This window comes from Tamandua tetradactyla, chromosome 6, assembly GCF_023851605.1.
Source record: "Tamandua tetradactyla isolate mTamTet1 chromosome 6, mTamTet1.pri, whole genome shotgun sequence".
Lineage (NCBI taxonomy): Eukaryota > Metazoa > Chordata > Mammalia > Pilosa > Myrmecophagidae > Tamandua > Tamandua tetradactyla.
Genome location: NC_135332.1, coordinates 44,867,514 through 44,892,643, shown reverse-complemented (window position 1 = coordinate 44,892,643; position 25,130 = coordinate 44,867,514). Strand labels below are relative to the sequence as shown.

Genomic DNA, 25,130 nt, shown 5'->3' with positions numbered 1-25,130 from the left:
TAGAAGAAGGGTGCTTAGCGGGGAGTTTGAAGTTTTTATTGGCAGGGACTTAAAAGCTAACCGCCCCTTACCACCCCCCCGCCCCTCCCCCCGGCCCCATAGTCATATAGGGTTGTAACTGCTGGAGGGTGGACGTTGGGTAAAGGGAGCTTATCACAAGATTCCAGTTGCTGGAGCTGTAACTGCCACAAGGCAAGGGGAGTCATGTGACTACTGCGTGGGCTGGTGAGCTGGGGTGGGCTCCATGGGTTTCCTAGAGATCATGGGTGGGGGAAGCTTCTTGGAATATTTGCTAGGGGTTTGCACATCATGGGGGAAGGCGCTCTGCCCAACAGATATTGTAAGTCCAAAGAAAGGGCCAGTGAAGTTCAGGGTTTCTCTCAGCTGGGAGGGCACAAGGGACATCTGTTAGCTTTCTCTCCTCATTTCATAAGGCTTCCCTGGGGGCATTTTCCTTCTGCATTTTCAAAAGTTTCTGGCTTTTGGAAGCCAGTGTGGGCTCTGCTGGCTCTGGAACTTTTTCCAAAACAGTTCCCTCTTAAAGGACTCTAATAAGCAACCCCACCTTAAATTCGGGTGGCGACAAGTCTCCATGCAAACCATCTAATCAAAAGTTACCAGTAACAATTGGGTAGGTCACATCTCCACGGGAACAATAAAAAAGATCCCACCCAGAAATGAGGATTAAAGAACATGGCTTTTCTAGGTCCACAACAACTTCAAACTGGCACAGGGGAAAATCCCTTGGACTTGGTGAGATGACCTTTTAGCCTGATGCACCACTGAGCCCAACATTGGGGAAGGGAGAAGAACATGACTCTCCAATGTAAATCATGCCAGTAGATATGAAGGGGAAAAGAAGGCATGGGTGGGAGGCTAGAAGGAATACACGTGTATATTAAATAAAAGCAAAGTAGCAAGGCAGGCCACCCTGGCTCAGTAGGCAGAGTTCTCGCCTGCCATGCCAGAAACCTGGGTTTGATTCCTGGTGCCTGCCCATGCAAAAAAAAAAAAAAACAAAAAACAAAAATCAAAGTAGCAAAGTAGGATTCTAGGAGGCCAATTATGTTTCTCAAAATTGTCAGTACCATACTGTCACATTGTTTTTGAGATGGAATGGTAAAATATTTCTGAATTTTTCTAGTTTTCCAATTATTATTACTCTGCCGTCTAGGTTGCCAACGGAATTGTCAAAAAATACACATAAAGGCCAGAGTGTCCAACAGGGGATGCCTCCTTCACCCAGGACTCATTACTCACATGTCAGCTTGTCGGCGGAGCCACTGCTGGCAGGCACTACTGTCCTGGATATACTGGAGAACTTCAGAGAGCATGGTGCGTTTGAGGCGTTCCTCTTCTCGTGTCTTCTTGAGGTGATCATAGGTTCTGGCACCTGCAGGTGGACAAAGTACCATGACTGCAATGGCAGTGCAGCAGACTCGAAGGCTTTCCCAACCGACCAGTAAACAGTTCACAGTTTTTTTAGTTTCCTTAGCAAAGCATATTTCCTCTAGTCTGAAATCCCTTTCTTGACACTAAATTAAAATATTCTTCCCCTTTTCTTTCTTTAAGAAATTTGGGGAATTAAAAAAAGAAAAAAAAAAAGCACAGAAAAGTACAAAGAACATAACAGTCACTCATATTTCCACCCCCAAAAAGTAACTAACTTTTAATGTTGTCATATTTTCTTCCTGTCTTATTTTTTCTACTTATTTATTCTTCCAAAGTCACACAATGATATAAGTATATATTCTTCCTTAAAAACTAATTAGAGGGGGCATGGTGGGTCAGTGGTAGAATTCTCACCTTTCATGCGAGAGACCCGGACCATGCACCCCCCCAAAAAAGCACCCTAATTAGATTTACAAATAAAAATAAGTTCTCTTTGGCTGGTACTATTCTTTTCTCCTCTTTATAAGCATCTTGCTTAACAAAGGGGTTGGTTTTCTACATGTTAAAAGTATGCAGATTTTGGGCGGGCCACGGTGGCTCAGCAGGTAAGAGTGCTTGCCTGCCATGCCCGAGGACCCGGGTTCGATTCCCGGTGCCTGCCCATGTTAAAAAAAAAAGTATGCAGATTCCATCCAACATACCACACTAGTGGGTTTCAAACTGTTTCACAGAGCCCCAGGATAATCTGTGTAACTTGAACAGACTCAGAGCCCCAGGATAATCTGTGTAACTTGAACAGACTCATAGAGCTGGTAAGCAGGAGAACCAGATCCAAACCCAAGCTATCCCTGTCTAGACCCCAAGTTCTTAACTACTATAATACATTGCCTTACACGTGGCCTAGCTCTACTACTAAGTAGCTTTTCAATCTCTTTAACCCATAACTTCTTGAATGAAAAAAACAGTACCTATCTTCACATGAGTTTGCTATGAGGATTAAATTCCATAATCCAGGTGAAATGCTTAACACTCGAGATATTAGTTGCTATTAATACAATTATTACCACTACCTGGAGGACCTGGAATGCAAGCAGCTACAGCCAGTTGAAACCTAGTTAATAAGAATGATTAGACGATACATTACTATATTTTAAAAGACTGAGGCAAAAAACTGGAATACAAAACTCTTGTCTTAAGAGTCATGGCAAAACCTTAATTTAAAGCAGCCCCTCTCTTTTCCTGGTGTGTTGATTCAGATAACCCGCATAAGAGGGATTAAATAGATGAAACTTAACTGGAAAGATCAAAAGCTCATTCACAAAAAGGAAAGCTTGTTTAAGGAAAAAAAAAAAACCCACAACACCTCAAATAGAGATTTCCTCCATCTGTTCAGAAGGCATTGCTCTCTGATACATTATACGGCTCTAGTAATACTTACTACAAAAATTGGTGATGCCTGCTGTCCTATATTCCTGGAGCCTCTTGATTTCCCTTCGGAGTTCAAATTCCACTATTTTCCCCAAAATGAATAAAGGAGAAATATTGGAAAAACAAAGCAACATGAATGAACACTTTTCATTTTTGAATTGTGGTGACATATACATAACTTAAAACTTACCATTTTAACCATTTTTAAGTATGTAACTCAATGGCATTAAGTATAGTCACAATGATATATAACTGTCACAATATCTGAATGAACACCTTTGCTTTTGAGCATTTTCAGTAAGTATGCCTTATATAAAAGACCAGGCAATTTCATTCAGGGGAAACTACTTGCTGGTAACTTCTCATTAGAAATTTTACCCAAGGGTTTGAAAAAAACCTGCTCCAGCTGGAGAAACAGCTGATGTCTCCTAGGTAACTGGAGAACTGGCTGGATTTATTTGTCTATAGAAGTAATCAATGTAGTTTCAAAATAACCAAGTTTACCTGCTCTACCTATTTTCTATTAAAAAAATTCTATTCACGTGACCAAATTCTTTTATGAAAACTGTCTAAGCTACCTTAATGTGGCCCTGATGCAAGGGAAAGACAAAAGTTTTGTGCTCAAGCTCCAGACATTTCTTTACAGCTTTTCTTCTATAGGAACTAAAGAACAGTGTATTTTCCATAAACGAAAGGTTTCTGCCTCCTCTGAGCACACAGATGAGGGTGTAGTTTGGCTTATGTGATAGAACATTCAAATTTGGGTGCTTATGACATGGGATGAAGAAATAGCCTGGCTATTCCATGGGTTGTAGCTTTTTTGAAACAACATATAAACCAGAAATGGCACAAGTTGGGACTGGAGGTAAAGGTTCTTTCACCCAGTACAAAAGCACAAACCACACAAAGAATGCCCACCAAACAGGGTGTTTCTTGGGGACAACCAATCTGGCCCAGATAAATGCCTTCAATGCTTATGCAAGAAATAGTTGAACAGTTAATTACCTTGGTAAAGCGCCTTCCAGAACTGAACTTGGGGGCCATATACCCAAAGCTCAGGATGATAGCTACAGAATAAGCCACCCAGTCTAGGCTGTTTTAAAGCCTAGGCCTTACTTCTAAAAACAATTCAATTTTTAAATCAAGAAAATCAAATCATAACTGGGTAGAGCTCTCAGGAAAACTACAGAAAGGTACCAGAAGGATGGAGTTACTATCTCCACAAGTCATACAATTCTGTCCCCACTTTTAAAACTAGTTTTAAAACTAAAATGTTTGTACAAAATAAATGATGTCTGTGATTTACTCCAAAATAATCCACTTGAGAGTGGGAGAGAAGTGGATGGTAGAGGTGAAATCGGATGCGCCATGTGTTGATAATTATTGAAGCTAGGTGATGGATACACAGGGATTCATTATATTATTCTTTCTACCTCTATAGCTATTGAAAACTTCTATAATAAAAAATTGGGGGGGGGGGAGGGGGGAAACAACTACTAAACTACTGTTTAAATGGAAAAAAGAAAGCCAGTAGGCTTTTTAATCTGTCTTTTCCCACCCCACCTCTCCACAGTCCCAGACTTATCTCATGCTAACAAAAGGGAGCAAAGACAAAAATATCCATTTATTTATGTACAGAACTGCACATAAAACACACAATTATCTCTCCTATTTATATTAAATATACACACAAGAACTTGCTCAAGGCTCAAAACCACTTACATGCATGGCTCTCAATGAACTTGTCATGTTCCACTGGCCCCACGATCCTTGCAAATCGCCTCATTGTTTCATAAAGGTCTTGGACCTCCTTGGGATACCGCCGTTCCATCACTACAGAGAGAGGAAAGCATCACCATGCCATGGAGAGCCTGAGGATCCCTGAGTTCTCTCCATTTCTTTCTTTCTTTTTTTTACATGGGCAGGCACTGGGAATCGAACCCGGGTCCTCTGGCATGGCAGGCAAGCGTTCTTGCCTGCTGGGCCACTGTGGCCTGCCCTCCATTTCTTTTAAAAGAAGTGAAACGAAAGAATTTTGTTCCTAACCTCACGTGACCAACATAGCCATGACAGGAAACAAACAGGAAAGCTAAGAATGTAAAACACTAATCATAATGATAATAGCCATCACAGTAACTATCAAATAGGGATATTATCACTAGATTTCATCTCCACTCCTGAGCACCCTCGTGACCTCCCACACCTCACTATCTTTTAATCTGTACAGAAGAGGGACTGCTGGCAGTGATGGGAAAAACAAAATTTATGAGGACAGAACTTGCATTATTGCGAACAATGCTGCCCAAATTTCTGGTTATTAGCTTCCTCAGGAAAACAAAGGAACCACAGAAACAATAATCCATCCAGAAGAGGTAGATCGGCCTAGAAAAAGTGTGTGATCTCTTGCATGCTTCCCCTGAAATCTCTCCACCTACGTACCTTGAAGTGAGGCACATATTTCTTCACTCTCCATATAGTTCATTTTACCTTGCTCTAAACTGAATTAAGCACTGCAACTTAGTTTACTACTAATGAGGTTCTGTTTTAATGTAACCATCAGGCAAATAAAAAGTTACATATGCACAATAGGTGGGGCCAGTTCCTTTGGGGATTACTATTAATCAAACCTCTGAGAAAAAGAGGTTCTGGCAAAGAGGATGGGGGTAAAGCTGACTGACGATAACTGGTAGGTTTGGAGGTCCCAGGAACTACCAGGAACTGCTACTCGGTCATCTCAATCAGATACTCAATAGTAATTAGGCTAGTTCTCTCCACTCTTGGACTAAATATATAGGCTTCCACTTGATGACACTTCTTTAAATTAAATCCCCTTTTCAGATGAATCTCCTCCCTTGCAGGAGACATTCTTGTTCATAAATTCTAAGAGCTTATTTGATAAGCAGCCATGGGTTGATTATTTACACCTAAAAAAAAAAACAAACAAAAAACAAGGGAAAAAAACCTTCACTGCAGGGATAACAGAATAATTTGTAGCAAAATTTCAAAATTTGAAGGGAAAAAAAAACTCCCTCTATATTAGGGTCACTTGTACATCTGGTAGAGTGACAACTGAACTCTACCAAAATATGCTATTTCTACATTCTCAGAAGCCACGCCTTTCACCTTGGCCCTTACTTAAAAAATACAAGGAACAGAATAATGAGGCCGAACTGTCCACCAGTTGAGAACAAGATATATACAAGAGTCAATGTCTACTACAAGTAAAGGTCAAAACCAAGTTGACCTATTACAGAAAGCCCAGGAATTCAGACACTCACCACTGTGGCTACCAGAACATGACCAATTACTGTCTATAAAAAGGGCAAAGAAAATCTGAACCTGAATTATTTTTAAAAACCTACAGCTCTTGATAAGGATGGGGTTAAACAGGAAATCTCATATACTGCTAGAAGATATAAATTAATATAATCATCTTTTGCAAAGCTATCTGGCAGCATGCAGCAAGTTTTTAATGATCATACACTTTGACCTGTTAGTTGCACTTCTGGGAATCTACCTTAAAAAAAAATTCTAAATACATACAAAGCTTTATTAACTAAAAAAGTTAATCACAGTGCTATTTACAATGATTTTAAAAACTGAAAATAAGCTAAATAGCCAATAAAAGACAAGCTAAATATATAATTATTTATTTAGATACATACACAACATAATATGCAATTATTAAAAATGACATTCTTGAGACATCAAGATAACTTGAAAAATCAGTAATGTAAAGTGAAAACATAAAGGACATAAAATGTCATGACTACGGTCATGACTATATATTTTTAAAACTATATACCGACATTTATTTAAATTGAAAAGATACGTAGCCTCTGTGGTTAGCTGACTTGAAACAGTGCCACAAAGTATCAAAGCAGCACCTCTTCATATAAGATTCTGTCACCTAGAATACCTACCACAATAATTATCAGGTACTATAATCTATAAAAAAAGTACATGATATGAAACTGTTATAAACATTTTTGTGTAAACATTGTATTTGTTATTATTATGTAATCATCATCATTTGCTGAATAAATTCTACATTGTAGAAGGAGTATGGGGATTTTTTCTCCCCAGCACAGGTACCTCCTGTATTTAAAACAGAAGGTCAAAGTTAGCACTTACTTAAAAATCATTACAGATTTACTATCATCATCCTACAATGTTAAATGTCATATTTAAATATTAACATTGTAGGATGCTAAATCTCATATTACATATTAACACTGTAGGATGCTAAACATGCAAAGTAAAGGAATCAGTTTCTGTTGATTTTTCCATAAAAATATTCACAAATCTGAAGATAAAGGTTATGCTATATTTGCCATGTAGTTCCAAAACACGATCCTGTTCATTTTCAGAAATGAACCATTTATGGTCATGTTGTAATTACTATACTAATTAAAAAATAATAATTACAGTGCAAGTGTTGTTGATTATAAATGAATGGTTCTTAACTTTCACCATGCATCAAACTGCCTTGAAGACTTTTAAAAAATACAACGCTTTATCTCCAGCCACAAAGATTCTGATTTATTAATCCAGGGTGATGCCCAGGTATCACAATTTTTTAAAGCTCTCTAGTAATGCTAATGTACAAACTGGATTAAGGACTACTGCTATAAATTATTTGTTTTAAACTAATCAATTATGTTGGAAGAAATTTGAAAATAAAGAAAACAGCTAATACTTACACTGAAACTTTCTAAGGTTGATTAATCCATGGTCTCTTATAATCCTAGAATGAAAAACCACAATAATCTGTGTATTATAATCAGTTTCACAGTTCATAATGCCTTCCAAATGTAGCTTTTATTAGAAGTCCTAAACACTCTGAGGTGGAACATTGAAGTCAAAACTCTACAGGTCAGTTAATCACTAGCAATTTTAGGCTCCTGAGCATCACATATTTCTCTCTCTCTTCACATAAGCTTTCAATAAATATTTACTGGATGAATGAATCAATAAGTACTCACAAATACTGAAAAACGTGTCATTAAGATGAAACAGAAGGGAATCTGTGTTCGTATCATAAAAATTAATCTAGGCAACTTAGAGGAATGATAATTGACAGCAGCCATTTGAGAGAAACACATTAACCATGATCACACATTCAACATTTACAACTATATGTTCACATAATGCTTTGGAGTTATATGAAATAAGACATGCTTAATGGAAGGACATCATAAAATATAAGACCTAACAGCACTTCAACTGCTAAGTTCCACAATATTTTCTAGGTCCAGTTATGAGTTTTAAGCAAAAGGGAATTTAAGTAAACCATGCAGAAGTGTTGACGTGTTGACCTATCTGGAACCTCTGATTTATACCAGAGGTATTCATGACTAAGAATGAAGCTTCACACAAGAAAAGCTGGGTAAACTTTTTTTAGCATTTCCTGGAGGCTAACTCTGGGCACGCAGAGTAAGCATTACCTTAGATCACATCTTGGTCCCTCAAAGTGTTTCCCAAGTCTCTCTACCTTTTATTGTTGAGATAACACTGTCTCTTTATTCAGCAACAACATAGTTATAAGCCTACACACATACACATACGTAACGCACTCACACCCTTCACATACTGTGCTGCTTTGAAATTGTTATGTACCCCAGAGAAGCCATGTTCTTCTAATCCATTCTCCTAGGTGCAGATGCATTGTGGGTGGGACCTTTTGATTAGGTTGTTTCCACGGAGATGTGACCCACCCAATTCAAGGTGGGTCTTAATCCTTTACTGAAGTCCTTTAAGAGAGAGCTCAAAAAGAAAATGCCCCAGGAGAACCCAGAAGGAACCCACAGGAGCGGAGAGAGCCATTATAAAATCAGCCCAGGAGAGAAGGACCAGCAGACACCACCATGTACCTTCCCATGTGATAGAGGAACTCCGGATGCCATCAGGCCTTCTTCAGTGACGGTATCTTCTTGCTGATGCCTTAGCATGGCCATTTTTATGGCCTTAGAACTAAAAATTTGTAACCTAATAAATCCCCTTTGAAAAAGCAACCCATTTCTGGTACATTGTATTCTGGCAGCTTTAGCCAACCAAAACACACACCCTTCTCTGAATGGTTAAAGTCTCTGTAATCCAACAGAATTTTGAGATCCATAATTTCTAAGTCTGAATATATATTTTGCAAAGAGAAGAAATAGCCAGGAGAGTCTGAACTTGTTCAGAATTTCCTTGAAATCCTTCTCGATCAAAGGCTTCTCATAAAAAAATGGTCAGTTAGAATGACAGCATTTAGCAAATCGTTATTTAATAGCATTTTAATTCTATCTTACTTTTTTCCAAAACACTCAAAACACTTCACAACATCAACAAAGGGTAAGAAGTAGGTAGAAACTGTACAGAGATTATTATCCCTATTTGACAAATGGAAAAATTGAGGCTGAAGAAGGGTGAGTGTCTTCCCCAAGGTCACAGGTCTTATGGGCTATATATAGTCAACAGTCCAAATCTGAAAGAATGTAGGAAAGTTTCTTATACTTACTTTTTTCGCCTTTGTCTCTCTTTTAACCTCGAATGATAGATATCTACCACAGCCATCTTCAGAGCTATAAATAAATAAATACATACATACATACATACATAAATGAAGCCAAGACAAAATTAAGTCCTTTACCCAAACTGCTTTAAACTCTGAACCCTGTTAACTAATTCACACTCAATGGTCAAGGAAATTTGCCTCATGGAAACATCAAATTATCCTAGGGTACTGAATTTCTCTATCTATAATGAAGTTCTTTTTTCCTATGTCCATATTTATAAGGCATTGATAGAAAACAATTTCTGCTTTCTACTGAACACTAATTTTAGCCATTGTTATATATATCAATTAGCTTTTATATAACACTTCAATGAAGGGTCTGAACTTTGGTAATACATGGGCTAGAAATTATATCTATTAGTCATAAAAATGAGTATTGATTGTGGCCATAACTGAACAGGAATAAGTTCAGGAGACAATGTCAAGACAGTACTGATATGAGTAAGGGTGCAGCATAGACATTTGCTCAGGGTCACAGTTTTTAGAAGGGCAGCAGCAACTACTTAGGGGGTGGAATTTTGCATTCACTAGTGAAAAGTTCCATTAAGCCAACCCAAAAGCCATGCTCCGCTTTGCTTCCCATATCCCAATACTTTCCTGTCTATAGTCTTTTGTTAAAAAATGAAGAATAAGGAAAACAGACAGGGGATAGCAAAAGCTTTAATCAGGACAATAATTTGTACTCTTTATTCCTCTGATCACTCTCTTTTCATCTTCAGAATTCCTCAGGGTTCTGTTCTCTTCTCTTTTTTCACCCTTCATCTTATTCCTGTAACTCTTCCATTCCTATGTTTCCAAATATATCAAAACCTATAATCTCAAACTCATGGTATCTTGGTCAAAGAGTATCTTGGTCACAGTAAACCTAGTCACCCAAGTCAGAAATCAACCTGGACTCTTTCCTCTCCTTCTTTTCATACTTAGTCAATGAGTTGAATCTATATTTACTGCTCAAATTTCTCTCAAATTCATTTCTTCCTCTTCATCTTTAATCCTATTTCACAGTGTAAGCACTCCTCTCATTTCATCTAGATCATAGCATCAACTTCCTTACTGATTCCAGTCCTGCCTTACTCCAATTCACCCCTCCAAATGGTACCAGAGTGCTATTTTAAAGCACAAATCTGGTTGTGTGGTTGCCCTGCTTGCAATTCTTCAGTGGCTTCCCAGCCACTTACAGGAGTTCAACAAGATCCTTCATGGCCTAGATCCTGACTCCCTTTCCAGTCTCATTTCCTACCACTCCCTCACATGGCCTATGGGCCACGCATACAAAATAACCTGTCCAAGGTCACACAGCTGCTAAGCACAACAGAAGGGATCCAAACCTGGAATAGGAAAGATGTTAAAATGATCTAAAATGTCTACTTTTTCTGTGTTATCAGGTTTACTCTCTGTGTTTTAGTCCTATATCCTAAATCTGGCTTCACCGAAAGTGAAACACATATTTTAAAAGCCTTAAGTAAAAAAAAAAAAAAAAAAAAAAAACCCTCACAGGCCTTTTTGCAATTGGCAAACCTGTAGAGTTAAGAAATGAAGACTGATTCTTAACAACTCTAGAAGAAAATATGAGGAATGACAACTTAGCACTATTCTATATTAAACCATTCTTATTTATAATCTCTGGATTCTGAAGGTATTTTAAGATTTAATAATTTCAGTAGATTATAGACCTTAATGACTTATCTCCTTAAGCTTTGTATAAATTGAGAGTTTGGTAATTTTTGTTTTAATTTCTGAATGCATTCCCAGAAAAAAGGGGCTCCAGAGTACAACATAATCTTTCTTGCATCCTTTGAAAAATCAAAACACATTATTCAAATGCTAGGTAATATATTTTCTAATAACACACAAGTTTTTACAGCAAAGAATTCATTGCATTTGACAAGCACTTCTTCTGGGATAATAAGCTTCATTCCAAAACAGAACCTAGAACCTCTATACTTAAGCTTTTACAATATTAATAAACTTAAAGAGCAATACTCGCTTAACCTCTGAATGTGAGATCCAAGTTCAAGTTAAGTCCACAAGTCAATGAGTCAGTATAGACGTATGTTCTAGAACAGCAAATTTAAAACCTTGCTTTAAAATAAAATCTTATTTGTAACAGAAAAAGCAGATCTGAGTTAGCTGAACCTCTTCTCTCTACTCTATCCCCAATTACCTTTCCCACTTGCAGTGCCTGAGGGCACCTCCATGAACAATTTGAAATGCACATTTCTATCGGAACTAGATTTTAGGGTAGGGGTAAAAAAAAAAAAAAAAAGGGCAAACCAAGTAAGAGAACAAAACACAAATGGTTCATTACGATCACTTTCACTACATGAAAGCAAACAAAATTTTGTTGAGTAAACCTGAAGCACTGTAAATATGGTAGGCCTGCCAAGATAACAGAAATAAATTCTGGATACTTCAGCCTAACTCATTTTGGTATACCTCTCTACTACCTCTGGCCTCTGGATATTCTCAGATTAGAAGGAAGAAATACCAAAACTTGGGTTATGCAAAGATGCTCTATATATGTATGCAACTTCAATGACTAGGAAATGTCCAATAATACTTTATCCAGGTCATTTTCCCTGAGTCTGATAAAAAATATACTTAGTCCTAGCTAGATGATCTGGAGAGGTATATAAATGCAACATTTTAAAAGGCTTAAGAGTTTAAAAAAAAGAAAAAAAGTATAAACTACCATGGATTTTTCTTTATTTTTCTAATAAGATCAAAGATTTAAACAATATTGCTTCATTTTTCCCTAACTTCCCAAGAACTAAAAAGAACACTTTTAGGTCCAAGATTTAAGTCAACAGTTTTCCAAACTATTTTTTTTTTTTGATGCAAAAATCTTTCTATAAATGAAATCCTTCTTTGATGTACAGGGTTGTTCCATATACGAATTCAGATATCAAAATGTACTGTACCCTGATACTGTTTTATAAATAGTTTCTGAGGGGAATGACAGGTTTCAGAGTGCTAGGCTGATGGAAGGAAGAGTAGAAAGAGGGAAGAGAAGATCCTCTATTTCTTATAAGAGAGGAAAAATTAGGAAGTTAACAATTCAAGGCAGAAAGGGAAGCAAATGTAGTAATAACTAAAATATACTAAGTACTTACCATGTTCCAGGCCCTTTACATGCCTTATCTCATTTATCTGCCTGATAATAAGAAGAGTTCAGCAGGAAAGAAATGCCTTAAAGATCCAGTGGGAATTACTGTGAATTTCAACACAACATTTCTGTAATTATTCTAAGATACCAACTTGCCATCTTATTTCCTGAGATTTGTGTGGGAAGGACTTAAATTTTAAAAGAGAAAAAAGAAAAAACTTGAAGAGGCTGTGTTAGGGAAAAAAAAATCTTTAAATAAATACTGTTGATAATTAGTTCTACTGCATGATCATTTCATAGTTCAAACTTGTACAACTGGCTCTGGAGAAAAAAAAGGAAGGAAAGGGATACACAGAACTGAATAGGAGGAGAACTGGAATTCTCTCAGAGAAGAACTCATATTTGAAGTGAACTCTCTCTTTTTTTTTACATATTTTTATAAAGCACATTCAGATAGTAGCAACTGATTATAAGATCTTAACTGCATGAAGAACCCAGGAAACACCACAGCACAGCAGGCAAAATGAGAGAAAGGTACTGAAAGAATGAGCATCATTGGTTCACCTTCTACTTAAAACACCGGGGACTAGTAAAAACTGTCAAACAAAGAACCAGACCATTAAAAAAAAACCAAAACACCCATAACCTATCCACTGATGTTATGAAGGCCTCTGAAATCTAAGCTTTGGGGGAAGAACAGTCTCCCTGTGATTTCATTGGAGACTGACACCAAAGTTTCCAAAAGGCTGGCCTGAAAATATTTCAAGAAGTAGGCAGAAGTCAGAGTCAGCGCCTTCCCACTGCAATGTATTTCTAACACTGTTCAAAATAGCTGGCAACATGTTTCTGTTTTCCTGACAGAAGGCACTTACTGCTTGCTTGGCAAGAAAACCAACTCAGAGGGCTTCACAGCAGGGAGGCCAATCAAAACCCCTACTGCAACCACAATGGCGCAAACCTGTGACTCAGGTATTCCCCCAAAGCAAAGCTTCTTTAAAGTAATTTCTTCCCTAAGCTTTGGACAAAGATGCACACAATTAATTCTATGAAGGGAAGAAGACCAAGTAACCTCATAGTTAAGGTTACCAACTAGGAAGCCTTAGGCAAGTTACTTAAGTTACTTTGTACACTTCCCTAAATGTAAAATGGGTAAATAAGTATCTTTTCCTATCTTTCAGGAATGCGGTGAGGCTACAGAATGAATGTGAAACCTCACAAAAAAAAGCAACAGCAACAAAAATTCAAGGTTATAAAGCGAATACGTATAGTGCAGGATTAAGAGCATAAACTCTGGAGATGCCACTGCCATTTGCAGGCTGTAAACCCAAGTCATTTACTTGACCTTTCCATGCTTCAATTTCCTCATCTGTAAAATAGGCACACAAATTATAACAATATTCAACTCATAGGCTTTAGTGAGGATTAAATGAGTTTATGTTGTGTAAAGGGCACATAGGAAGTGCCATATGTATTAATTATGACTATTAGTATTTATGTCTAAAATGTCTTAGCATAAGACAGCCAAATCACTACAAAGAGAAAAGGCACTGTCAATAGGTGAGTGCATGCAGAGATCAGGCTGCACCTTTGATATACTGTTAAAGGATTTAAAGGCTAACAATATGGACCAAAGAAATAAAATCAGGGGGAAAGAAAGAGGGTGGGGGTAGGAGGTGGAGGGAGTCCATGCCTTGCCAAGAAATCTTGGTGACTTGAGCTTTCTAAATAAAGAGAAAGTAAACTGTTCTGATGTGTAGCTCAGAGAAGTGTTGAAAACCCAGATTCAACATATAGGAAAGAACTCACAATGCCTCTTGCTTGCCTGGATTATGGGACAGCAACTATTAGAAAATGATGCACCCAGAGTTTCAGGGCCATGAGAAACTCAGGGAAAGAGGCATTCACAAAATCGCTTAGGAAAAAATTTCCCAAATAAAAGGGTATAGGGAGAGATGTCTGAAATAGGAGATCTATACTAAGCATCTGCATCAGTTTCCAAAGTGTATCATGAGACAGCAGAGATCCAAAGGATCTCTTAGAAGAAGAGATGATATGAGGCTTCTCTCCAAGTCAATGATTACTGCTTTCTCAATAAAATATTAGTAAGCACCATTTAGGGATCCCTGAACTGCCTTATTTTCTTTCCTAGACATTAATTCATATGCAGTATCCTTTTGGGGCCTATACTGAAAGCCTTCTGGTAGGGCTGGAATGTGATTAATTACCCGTCATTGTGTTCCAGGCCTCTATAATGGATCATGCAGACCAATTTTATTAGACAAATTACATGAATCAAAACATAAGTCTTTGCTTGAGTCAGGAAATGGGCGTGGTGGCATCAACCAATCTTCTAGATACCCAGGAATGGACTACAAAATCCAGCCAAACAGTTTGCTTCCTTCAAGTAGTTATAAGTGAGGAAAGATACAAGGAATGCTGTTAAGGCTCAGTAATACTAAACATATAATGGTATAATGGAGTGGTAATAGCACCAGTCTGAATTATGTGCTGTCTTTCATTGGAGACATTCACACTGACTAATCAATGTCACCCCTTTTTTACTGGGAGGGGACACAAAGAACTGTGAGCAAGATTTCAAGGACTTGCCCAAGATCACACTGACTCAGAAACAAACCTGAGGTTGAATCAGTGTTCTGATTTCCACAAAATCTCTGCCTCTCTCAAGTGCTTCGAAAGCCCTGTGTGAGAGTTAGGTTCATGTGTCAACTTGGCCAGGTAATCCTGCTTGGCTGTCTGGTCAAGCAAGCACTGGCATATCTGTTGCTGTAAGGACACTTCGTGGATTTAAATCATGAGCATGGTGATGGTATCCATGGCTGATTACATCTGCAGTCGGCTAAAGGGAGCATCTTTTGCAATGAATGACACTTAATCTAATCACCCGAAGGCTTTTAAGGAGAATTCAGAAGTGAGAATCTCTCTGCTTCAGCCAGCCAGCCTCTCCTGGGAAGTTTGTTGAGGAACTTCATTGCAGCTGCTGGCTCAAGGCCTGCCCTACAGATTGTGGACTCCTGCACCCCCATAGTTGCACAAGACACTTTTATAAGTCTTACACTTACAGATATCTCCTGTTGGTTCTGTTACTCCTAGAGAACCCGAACTAATACACCCCTTCTCTTCCATAATCCTTCCTGGGCTTCTAGTCCCTGTCACTGAGTATTCTGTATGAGACAGCTCAGGGGCAGTATACCACACTGGACAGAAAGTCATGCTGCAGAAGGAACTACTAAGAGAACCACAAGCCATTAAAAAGCATCCCTTTGTAGCACTAGCAAGCCATTTCTTCGGTCTCCTGTGCTGCCAAAAGTCTTTAAAATGTTATCACCTTCTAAAAAGCACATATCTAAATATTTTACAGTCCTCTATTGGCAGGGGATGAGGGGAAGGAGGGATTATTATTTACATTCTATTAAAGCTATTTGTGTATAAGGATTAAAAAGTGATGCTTATTACCTAATTCAACTTGTATGTTCAATTTAATTGAACACCATAAGTACAATCTTGAATAAGGTGTGAGATCTTGCTGATGTGTGCGGGTTACTATGATGCCCTGAAACATCCCAGAGTCATTTGGGGCAGTGAATAAAGAAGTATTTACAAAGTGCCCTTGGGGGACTGGGGAGAAAGGATGAAATATTTAACTTTCCCATTTGGAGAATTTATGATAGTCTCACAAGCAGCGGAGACAACCAAATCAACAGACTGAGCCCTCGATCTTGGGGTTCACCCTTATGAAACTTATTCCTGCAAAGGATAGGTTAAGCCTACTTATAATTATGCCTAAGATTCACTCCTACTTATAATTATGCCTAAGAGTCTTTTGTTGCTCAAATGTGGCCTCTCTCTCTAAGCTAACTCGGCAGATGAACTCGCTGCCCTCCCCCCTATTTAGGACATGACTTCCAGGGGTGTAAATATCCCTGGTAACGTGGGGCAGAACTCTCGGGATTTGCCAGGACTTGGCATCCCAGGATTGAGAAAGCCTTCTTGACCAAAAGTGGGAAGAGAGAAATCAAACAAAATAAAGTGTCAATAACTGAGAGATTTCAAACAGAGTTGAGAGGTTATCCTAGAGGTTATGCTTATGTGTTATGTAGAGATCCCTTTTTAGTTTATGGATATTAGAGTGGCTGAAGGTAAGTATCTGAAACTGTTGAGCTGTATTCTAGTAGCCTTGATTCTTAAAGATGATTATATAAAGATAGAACTTTTACAGTGTTACTGTGTGATTATGAAAATCTTGTGTCTGATGCTCCTTTTATCCAGGGTATGGACAGATGAGTAAAAAAAATAAATAAATAATAGGGAAGTATAAGGGGTAAAATAAATTGGATAAATGGAGATATTAGTGGTTAATGAGAGGGAGGGGTAAGGGGTATGGTATTTATAAATTTCTTTTTTTTTCTGGAGTGATGCAAATGTTCTAAAAAATGATCTTGGTGATGAATACAAAACTATGTGATGATATTGTGAGCCACTGATTGTACACCATGTATGGAATATATGTGTGTGAAGATTTGACAATAAAAAAAGTGATGCTTAGTTCTAGTTAAAATGAAAATAGGTGATTCACAAAACCGCAAAAACTAAAATGTGGGAAAAAACACAAATAGCTAAAATATGTATTATAGATTTGTCATGCCAACTGAAATTAAGGTTGCTAATCAACTGCTTCTTTCCGATTACTCTTTGTCTCCACTTAATCGCAGCAAGGACCACAAGTGCATCAGAAGAAACTGCAAATTCTGTTTGTGCAAAGAATGGAGAGCATAATTAAATACTAACCATTACTACAGTTGCCTTAATGTCAAGATATAAGAATGAAGACCTTGTGTTAGGGCCTATAGAAATGATTCAGCAATTCTACTAGATAGTTGAGCCACTATCAACATCAGAGATTTTCACTTCAAAGGTTCAGTATTTAAAAAGATATTTATGAAGTTCCCCTTTTTGCATATGGCAGACTGGTGTTCTGGGTAAAAACGATACAATATAGGAAGTGATACAGTGTTAACTAAAGTCGGTGTGTATGAGGGGAAATACTGAATGACAACCTGTACACCACCTTCAAGAGAACAACACAAGAGGTGAGAAAAGACAATAACATGAGTCACTGGGGTTGAAAAGAAGTGCTTGACGAAGAAGAATGAACAAATACAATGGATCTAGTGAATTCTAAAGCAATTTGCTTTTAAGCTTTCCTCTTTTAGTTCAATCTGCGTCACTTTGACTTTCCTTAAAGTTGTGTGGGAGAAAAGAAGAGAAATGGAATTTCGCAAAGAAATCTGTTCAAAAAATATGTAGAGAAAAATTTTGAAGGTAAAATTTTTATGAGAAAAAAAATTTTTATAAGGACTTTCTTGGTCCCAGATATGATGTAACAAATATATATCTAGACAGCTTTTCTATGGAGAAAAGAATCAAGTTCCCCTTCTAGTGATAGTGCATCAGTTAATGTAAAATGAAAACCTGATTTATAATTTAACGAGGATTCCACTTGCCTTTCCTGCCTGGGATGTTAGATTTAAGAGAAACAATGAAGATACTGTTTGGGGAATAGAGACTCTTAGAAAGCATTATTTGTCTACCACATCATATAGAATTCTGGACTAAATGAAAGAGAAGATGGGATTGTTTTAAATATATAGCTCACTGAAAATGAAAGGGAGAAAAAAGAGACTCAATGAAAGTTTAATCATCCTCTTTTAAGAGCCCTGTGACCTTTATCACTTAAGTTACAACAAAGGAGTTGACATAAATCCTTAAAGGGTCAATCTAAGATGAAAATTCAGGAGTGCTAAACATTCAATAGTTCTGAGAAACAAGAAATTCCCAATCTTGGTCTAAAAACCCTTGAAGAACTGCAATTCTTTTTCCCTACTATGAGAAATTTGGGGTAATAATTAAGTTACAGTGAACATGTAGTTACCAGCCACTGAAGTCCCAAGGTCTTCCCACCAATTCCCTGCCTTCTGAGGAGGCAGTGAGGACCATTTAATCAATTACCCCAGTGTAGGCACACCTAAATCAAAAGAAACATCACACAACCTGAGGGGTGGGATTTTACCAATTACTGTTACATGATCAACATTCTCACCATCACCACAATTGATCTTTCTCAGTGTGGTCAAAACACAGTGTGGTAGTTTGAAGCAGGTATGCACCCCAGAAAAGGCCATGTTCTTTTAATCCACCTCTATGAGTGTAGACCTATTGTAGGTGGGAACTTTTGATTAGGTTATTTCAATTGAGATGTGGCTCACCTCATTCAAGGTGGGTCTTAATCCTCTTATTGGAGTCCTTTATACACAGAAGCTAAGAGGTGAAATGCAGAGAAGCCCACAGAGAAACACCTAGAGAAGTTTAGAGAAAAAGCCACAGATGGAGAAGCCAGAGGCTGAAGCAACAAAACCTAGCCAAGAAGGACCAGCAGATGTCACCAGGTGCCGTGCTATCTGACAAAGGAGCTGACAGTAACCAGTCTTCAGATAATGTTGATGCCTTAATTCAGACATTCCCACAGCCTTAGATTGTAACTTGTAACCTAATAAATCCCCATTGTCAAAATCAGTCCATTTCTCGAGGCAAAATAAAGTGTCAATGGCTGAGAGATTCCAAATAGAGTCGAGAAGTTATCCTGGAGGTTATTCTCATGCATTAAATAGATATCATCTTGTTAGTCAAGATGTAATGGAGAGGCTGGAGGGAACTGCCTGAAAATGCAGAGCTGTGTTCCAGTAGCCATGTTTCTTGAAGATGATTGTATAATGATACAGCTTTCACAATGCAACTGTGTGATTGTGAAAACCTTGTGTCTGATGCTTCTTTTATCTACCTTATCAACAGACGAGTAAAACATATGGAATAAAAATAAATAATAGGGAGAAAAATAGTTAAAATAAATTTAGTAGATTGAAATGTTAGTGATCAATGAAAGGGAGGGGTAAGGGGGTATGGTATGTATAACTTTTTTTCTGCTGTCTTGTTATTTCTTTTTCTGAATTGATGCAAATGTTCTAAGAAATGATCGTGATGACGAATATCCAACTATGTGATGATACTGTGAATTACCAATTATATATGTAGAACAGAATGATCATATGTTAAGAATGTTTTTGTTTGTTGTTATACTTTTTAAAAAAAATTAATTAAAAAAAATCAGTCCATTTCTGGTATACTGTATTTCATCAGCTTTAGCAAACAGAAATATCCAGCAACAGGCTAAATTCAGCAATTAACCACTAGGTTTTAAGTTCAGTGAGGGCAGGGAACATATTTTATTCATTGTTATATCCTAGAAATCAACACGGTGTCTACCACATAGTTTGCACTCAATGAATGTTTTACTAAAATAAAATGTTACCATGTAAAATGTCCGAGTCATCTTCAACAAAATCGATGTCTCTCAAGTCCCATTCTGCATAATTGTCAAACTCCTGTTTAGGGAAAAAATCCCCACCCCAAACCATCAGCTTTGATTAATGCCTTCACAGTAGTCATGATTTAGTGAGAAACAGAAAATACACAAGCAAACACTTGTTTAAAAATACAGAATGGATGGACAGCCCTATGTTCAGGAAAAAAAAAGTTCCTATTGCTTGGTCCTCCATTTGTAACACAAAGCAGAGTGGTAACTTATATTTAAATGTAAAACAACAAAAACAACAAAATGATATATATAGGTATGTGCATATGTGTGTCTTTCTGAAGGAGAAAACCATTCTAATTACTTGGAGGCAAATCTGATACAAGTAGTCTGGTTAGAAATAAGGATCTCTTTTGGAGTGGGGTGGGTGAGGCATTGCTTGAAAAGTGGGCTATTGAGGGCCATTATCCACTCTCTACCACTTGCAGTTTCATTGTGCCCTGCCCACCCTTCCAAAGGGATGGGAATTGGTCCAGTAACAGGTGGAAGCCGGATGGTAGCAGGAGCAGTGATGTGGGCCTGACAGCTCTGGTTTAAAAGACACACATGTGCCCTTTAAACACATATTGAGTTGGCTGGCCAACTTAAGCTTTATGTCCCCAGCAAAAGGGTACTGGGGTTATTTTCTGGTGGTAGCAGCATGTCACTAAAGCAGGCCTTTTGATATATTAAAATTAAATATATATATATATATATATATATATATATACACACACATGGAATGGGTTGTTGGTGGTAATATAAAATGGTACAACCACTGTAGAAAACAATTTGGCAGTTTCTCAGAAAATTAACTATGGAATTTCCATATGACCCAGCAATCCCATTACTAGGTATATACTCAAAAGAACAGAAAGCAGGGACTCAAACAGATATTTGCACACCGATATAACCGGCACAAAAGGACAAATATTTTATAATCTCACTGATATGAAATAATCAGAATAAGCAAATAAAATTCAGAGTCAGAAAACTAGAATATAGGTTACCAGAAATTGGGGAGGGTGTAGGGAACGGGGACTTAATGCTTACTTGGTACAGAATTTCTGTTGGGGTGATGGAAAAGTTTTGGTAATGGCTGACAGTGTTGACAGCAAAACATTGTGAATGTAATTAACATCACTGCATTATATATCTGAATAGGGTTAAGGGAGGAAATTATAGATTGTATTGATGATACTAAAATAAATATAATAAAAAATTAAAAAACAAAAACCTGAATGGGATAAAAGGTTAGAACACTTTCACAAGTTACAGGAAATCATGAGAAAAATCTGAGACACTTCGAGGCAGTAGTGACAGCAAAAAATTAAAATAGACGTTCAAGAATGAAGCCATATCTATCGTTCCAAAAATGAAAAATAACCTGGTTCATTCTTGTGAAAACTTAATTTTGAGTAGGCCTTCCAGCATTCAGGTAAGAAAAATGTCTGCATTAATTCACCTACCCTTTTCTATCTTTTGAGGACTCTATTCAATAACAATGTTTACACAGTTCAACAGGCATATTTGTTCATATCCTATTCAATGAGCACAAACTGTGGGGGTATTGTCTATGGGGTAGCTCTGCAGTTTCACCCTTAATCTACAAAATGCTGGCCTGGGGGTGGCTGGCAAAACTGTAGTGTGTTAAACTTCCAAGTTATCTCCAGGAGCACTGTAGATGTGGATTACACAATAAATCCATAGAACTGTGTTACATTTTGTTAAATAAAATTAACTGGCTGCCTGCACTGAACATTGCTGAAGGGCACCTCTTTCCAGAAGACAAAAACAATTGATCTACAGTGTTCGTTGAGAAAATGGAATACACTCTACAAGGCTGCCCATAAACAACACCTGGTGATAACACTAGTTTCAGTTAGAGACAGTTTATCAAATGGATACGCATACCATGCTAATCAATGTATATCTGCTGTTTCCATTTTGTAAGACCCCCCTATGTAAAATGGAAATAGCATCAGCCAAAAAGAACATTTTCTCACTTGCTTCCACACTCACCCCATTTGAAATCTCCCTTTCCACGCCCTCAGTGGGGCTCCCTTCTACTTTCTGAATGGGATGCTGCCCGACTCATGAGCTGTGAGATCCTAATTTGTACAAAGAGTTTTTCTTTTATCAATTTAATCCATATGGCTGGCTGACAAACATGTAGTTTTAGGTCTTTGACTTCTTTTAGCAATGTTTTATAGTTTCCTGTGTACACGTCCTCCACATAATCTATAAACTGCTTTGGGTAGGACTAAAATCTTAACATTCAGTCTTCCAATCCATGAACATGAAATGTCCTTCCATTTATTTAGTCGTCTTTGATTTCTTTTAGCAATGCTGGAACATGCAGTTTTAACACACATTCACCATTCTTTATATACTTGTGGATACAGTACAGTGCAGTACAGTTAATGGACCAAATTCAGCCCACTGCCTATTTTTATAAAGTTTTACTGGAACACAGGCATGCTCACTGTTTATATATTATCTATGCTGCTTCTGTACTATAATGGCAAAATTTAGTTACAACAGAGACTGTGTATGGCCTGCAAAATCTAAAGTATTTGCTATCTGGTCCTTCACAGTAAAACTGATAGAGCATAACAACCGTGAGACCCCTGGGTAGGTAAGAGAATCAGACTGTGGAAATCTCATACCTACTGAGGAAGTGGGAGCCAACACCAACCAATGCTACTTAAGTCTTCTTTTAGTGGTATGGAACCCATGGATAAAAGATAATAGCCTCCTCAGAAATAAACATTTTGTACTCTTGCTAAAACAAGTTTCTCCTACCTCAATGAAGTCTGCTCGAGCTGGCATGTATCCTGCCATATCCCGAGAAAGCAGGGAATCAAAAGTAGGCCGGGGAGGGTCATCTGTAGCTATAAGAATTTAGAATTTTTCTTAGTTACTTAATAAAACATTGACATGAAAAAGTGATAGAAAAATAGCCTTCATTTACACTCTGAAATATGTTTTTTTTGAGAAAGACAGTGTCTAAGAGAATTAGGAAGACTGAAAATGTTTGAAAAGGGAAAACTAAAAGATAATAAGGTATTATGAAAACACAGACTGATTCCTTAAAAAAGGAAAATAAGACCTAGGAAACCCTCTAAGTAAATATGCAGAATCTTCCATTGGCTTTTGCTTTCCTAACATGAAAGATCGAGTCCAAGGACCTTTTATTTTTATTATTATTATTATTTAATATTAGAAAACCTAAATATTTACCTTATCTTTTTCAATGTCCTTACCTCTCAGGACCAATTTTGATTTACAAATTTCAACTAAGAGGCAAAAAACACTGGATTTGGAAGTCAGCCGAAACTGAGTCCTAGTTTTAATATTCATTAATCCCATAACCTTGTACAAATTACTTAACCTTTTTGAATCCAATTCATTTCTAAAACGGGGAAAGCACTGACAGTGCCTACCTCACTGTGTTGCTGTAAAGAACAAATGGTCTAAAGGATAATGAGAACAAAGTGCTAACTATTATCCAAAGTGCTACTGCAAATAGGATATACCCCTAGGCTCCAAGTTAGTCAGCTAGAAGACTGTATCTAGAGAGTATGAGGTAAGGGAAAAGAGAGGGGGAAACATGCATCTCATTACTTATGATTTGAGAGTCATTTAGGAAAGATGTCCACTTATAATTCATCATGTTTTTGGCTATGTTTTGTTAAAAGTCCTATGGGTCCCTCAGCCACACGAGATTAAAAAATAAAAGTTTGCTATCATTGTCACAACCAAGTGAACAACAAAAACAATTTGCTTCTTGGACTTAATACTGGAGTGATTAATAATTTATCAAATACTATGGTATCAAATACCTACGATCATAAATTCTTCAAAGGAACCGCAAAAAAGGCCTATACTCATAACAGGGTAAAAAGGTCCTTTTCGGGCATCAAATCTTACAGAACAAGCATTAAAATTCATTGATATGCTTCAGGGACTCAGAACGGGTGGCTCGGTTGGCTCCACAAACTCTGAGATCCCAGGATAGAAATCTGATCCCTGGGATATGTTTCCTCCTGGACACAGTATGGCCCTGACTCTCAATAGCTGCTATGTTATGTCCTATCTTCCATAATTTATTTCATTAAATCACTACTGAATAGGGCCAAACGGTGAGCTAAGTATGCCATATGAAAATAAAAAGGCACTTACAGTGAAATGGAATAGCTGTGTCAGCAGTTTTTGCCTCCTCTGCTTGCTTCAGGTTCAGCAAGGTAGATGCAAACAAAGGGTTGTTGATGAAATGCTTCATATAGTGCTTCTCACACTCCTCCTTGGTCTTAGTACACATCTGATTAGCCACATCCTGCCTAAAGGAGAATGGGGAAAAGAGAGGGAAGCAGTGCTTTCATTTATGCATAATGCTAAAAGCATGGTTTGTTCTTTCTATCTTTGAAGTCATAGCCATACGATGTCTACAATCTGATACCTTTAAACTGATATCATGGAGATACTTGTAGAAAATTGAGACAAATACAAGGTTAGTATTAGTATAATCTGACATTCCAATTCCTACTATTCCAAGACACAGAAAGATTATCTAAAAAGTCCTTTCATTTCCACCAAAAGAAAGGATAATTGCTAGAAAATTTGTAAATAGGTAGCCCAAAAGTAAAGAGTTGCTATAAATAATAAGCTACTTGAGAATACTAAAAATGTACATAAATACAGTTTTACATTTGCATGTTGCTTTATAGTTTACAAAACATTTCATATGAACAGACATTTCTCTACTAGAGCTCCTATTATAAGGCAGGCACCAAGCTAGAAACAGTCACAACATAAATTAATTATAATATTAATTTTGTGGCATATGTATTTTTACTATCTCAACAGGAGAATAAATGAAGTTCAAAGAAGTTAACAAACTTATTCAAGAACACAAAACAAGTTAAGTGACAAAGGCAGAACTTGTGCCCAAGAGGCAGGAATGAAAGCTCTTAAGAGTCCCTACCTCAAAGAACAAAGCAATGTCAATACTGCAAGGTGTTGAAATAGATGGTAATTCGTATTTTAAAACTTTAACTTACGTGTGAGACTAAAGCAAAAAATCTTTATTTGGTATAAAATTTATGTTTATGGACAGCTTAACTGAACACCATAGTACATGGAACCTTGAGTAGGGCATGAGATTTTGTAGGTTTGTCCAGAGTGATGTTCAATAAATCCCAGAGTGATTTAAACAG

The 25,130-nt window shown here is 37.4% G+C and overlaps 1 protein-coding gene across 4 annotated transcripts in view; it reads right to left on the bottom strand.

Moving 5' to 3' along the window:
* TADA2A (transcriptional adaptor 2A) overlaps positions 1 to 25,130 on the bottom strand; it is a 75,808-nt gene that overhangs the window by 10,875 nt on the left and 39,803 nt on the right. For 3 of the 4 annotated variants that reach the window (XM_077165087.1, XM_077165088.1, XM_077165089.1), the window contains 8 exons: positions 24,097 to 24,254; positions 22,717 to 22,805; positions 19,870 to 19,942; positions 9,323 to 9,386; positions 7,524 to 7,567; positions 4,543 to 4,653; positions 2,831 to 2,902; positions 1,261 to 1,393 (listed from right to left, as the gene is read on the bottom strand). In XM_077165087.1, coding sequence (XP_077021202.1) covers positions 1,261 to 1,393; positions 2,831 to 2,902; positions 4,543 to 4,653; positions 7,524 to 7,567; positions 9,323 to 9,386; positions 19,870 to 19,942; positions 22,717 to 22,805; positions 24,097 to 24,254 — 744 coding nt within the window. The remainder of the gene's footprint in view (positions 1 to 1,260; positions 1,394 to 2,830; positions 2,903 to 4,542; positions 4,654 to 7,523; positions 7,568 to 9,322; positions 9,387 to 19,869; positions 19,943 to 22,716; positions 22,806 to 24,096; positions 24,255 to 25,130) is intronic. The other variant, XM_077165090.1, reaches the window with a different exon arrangement.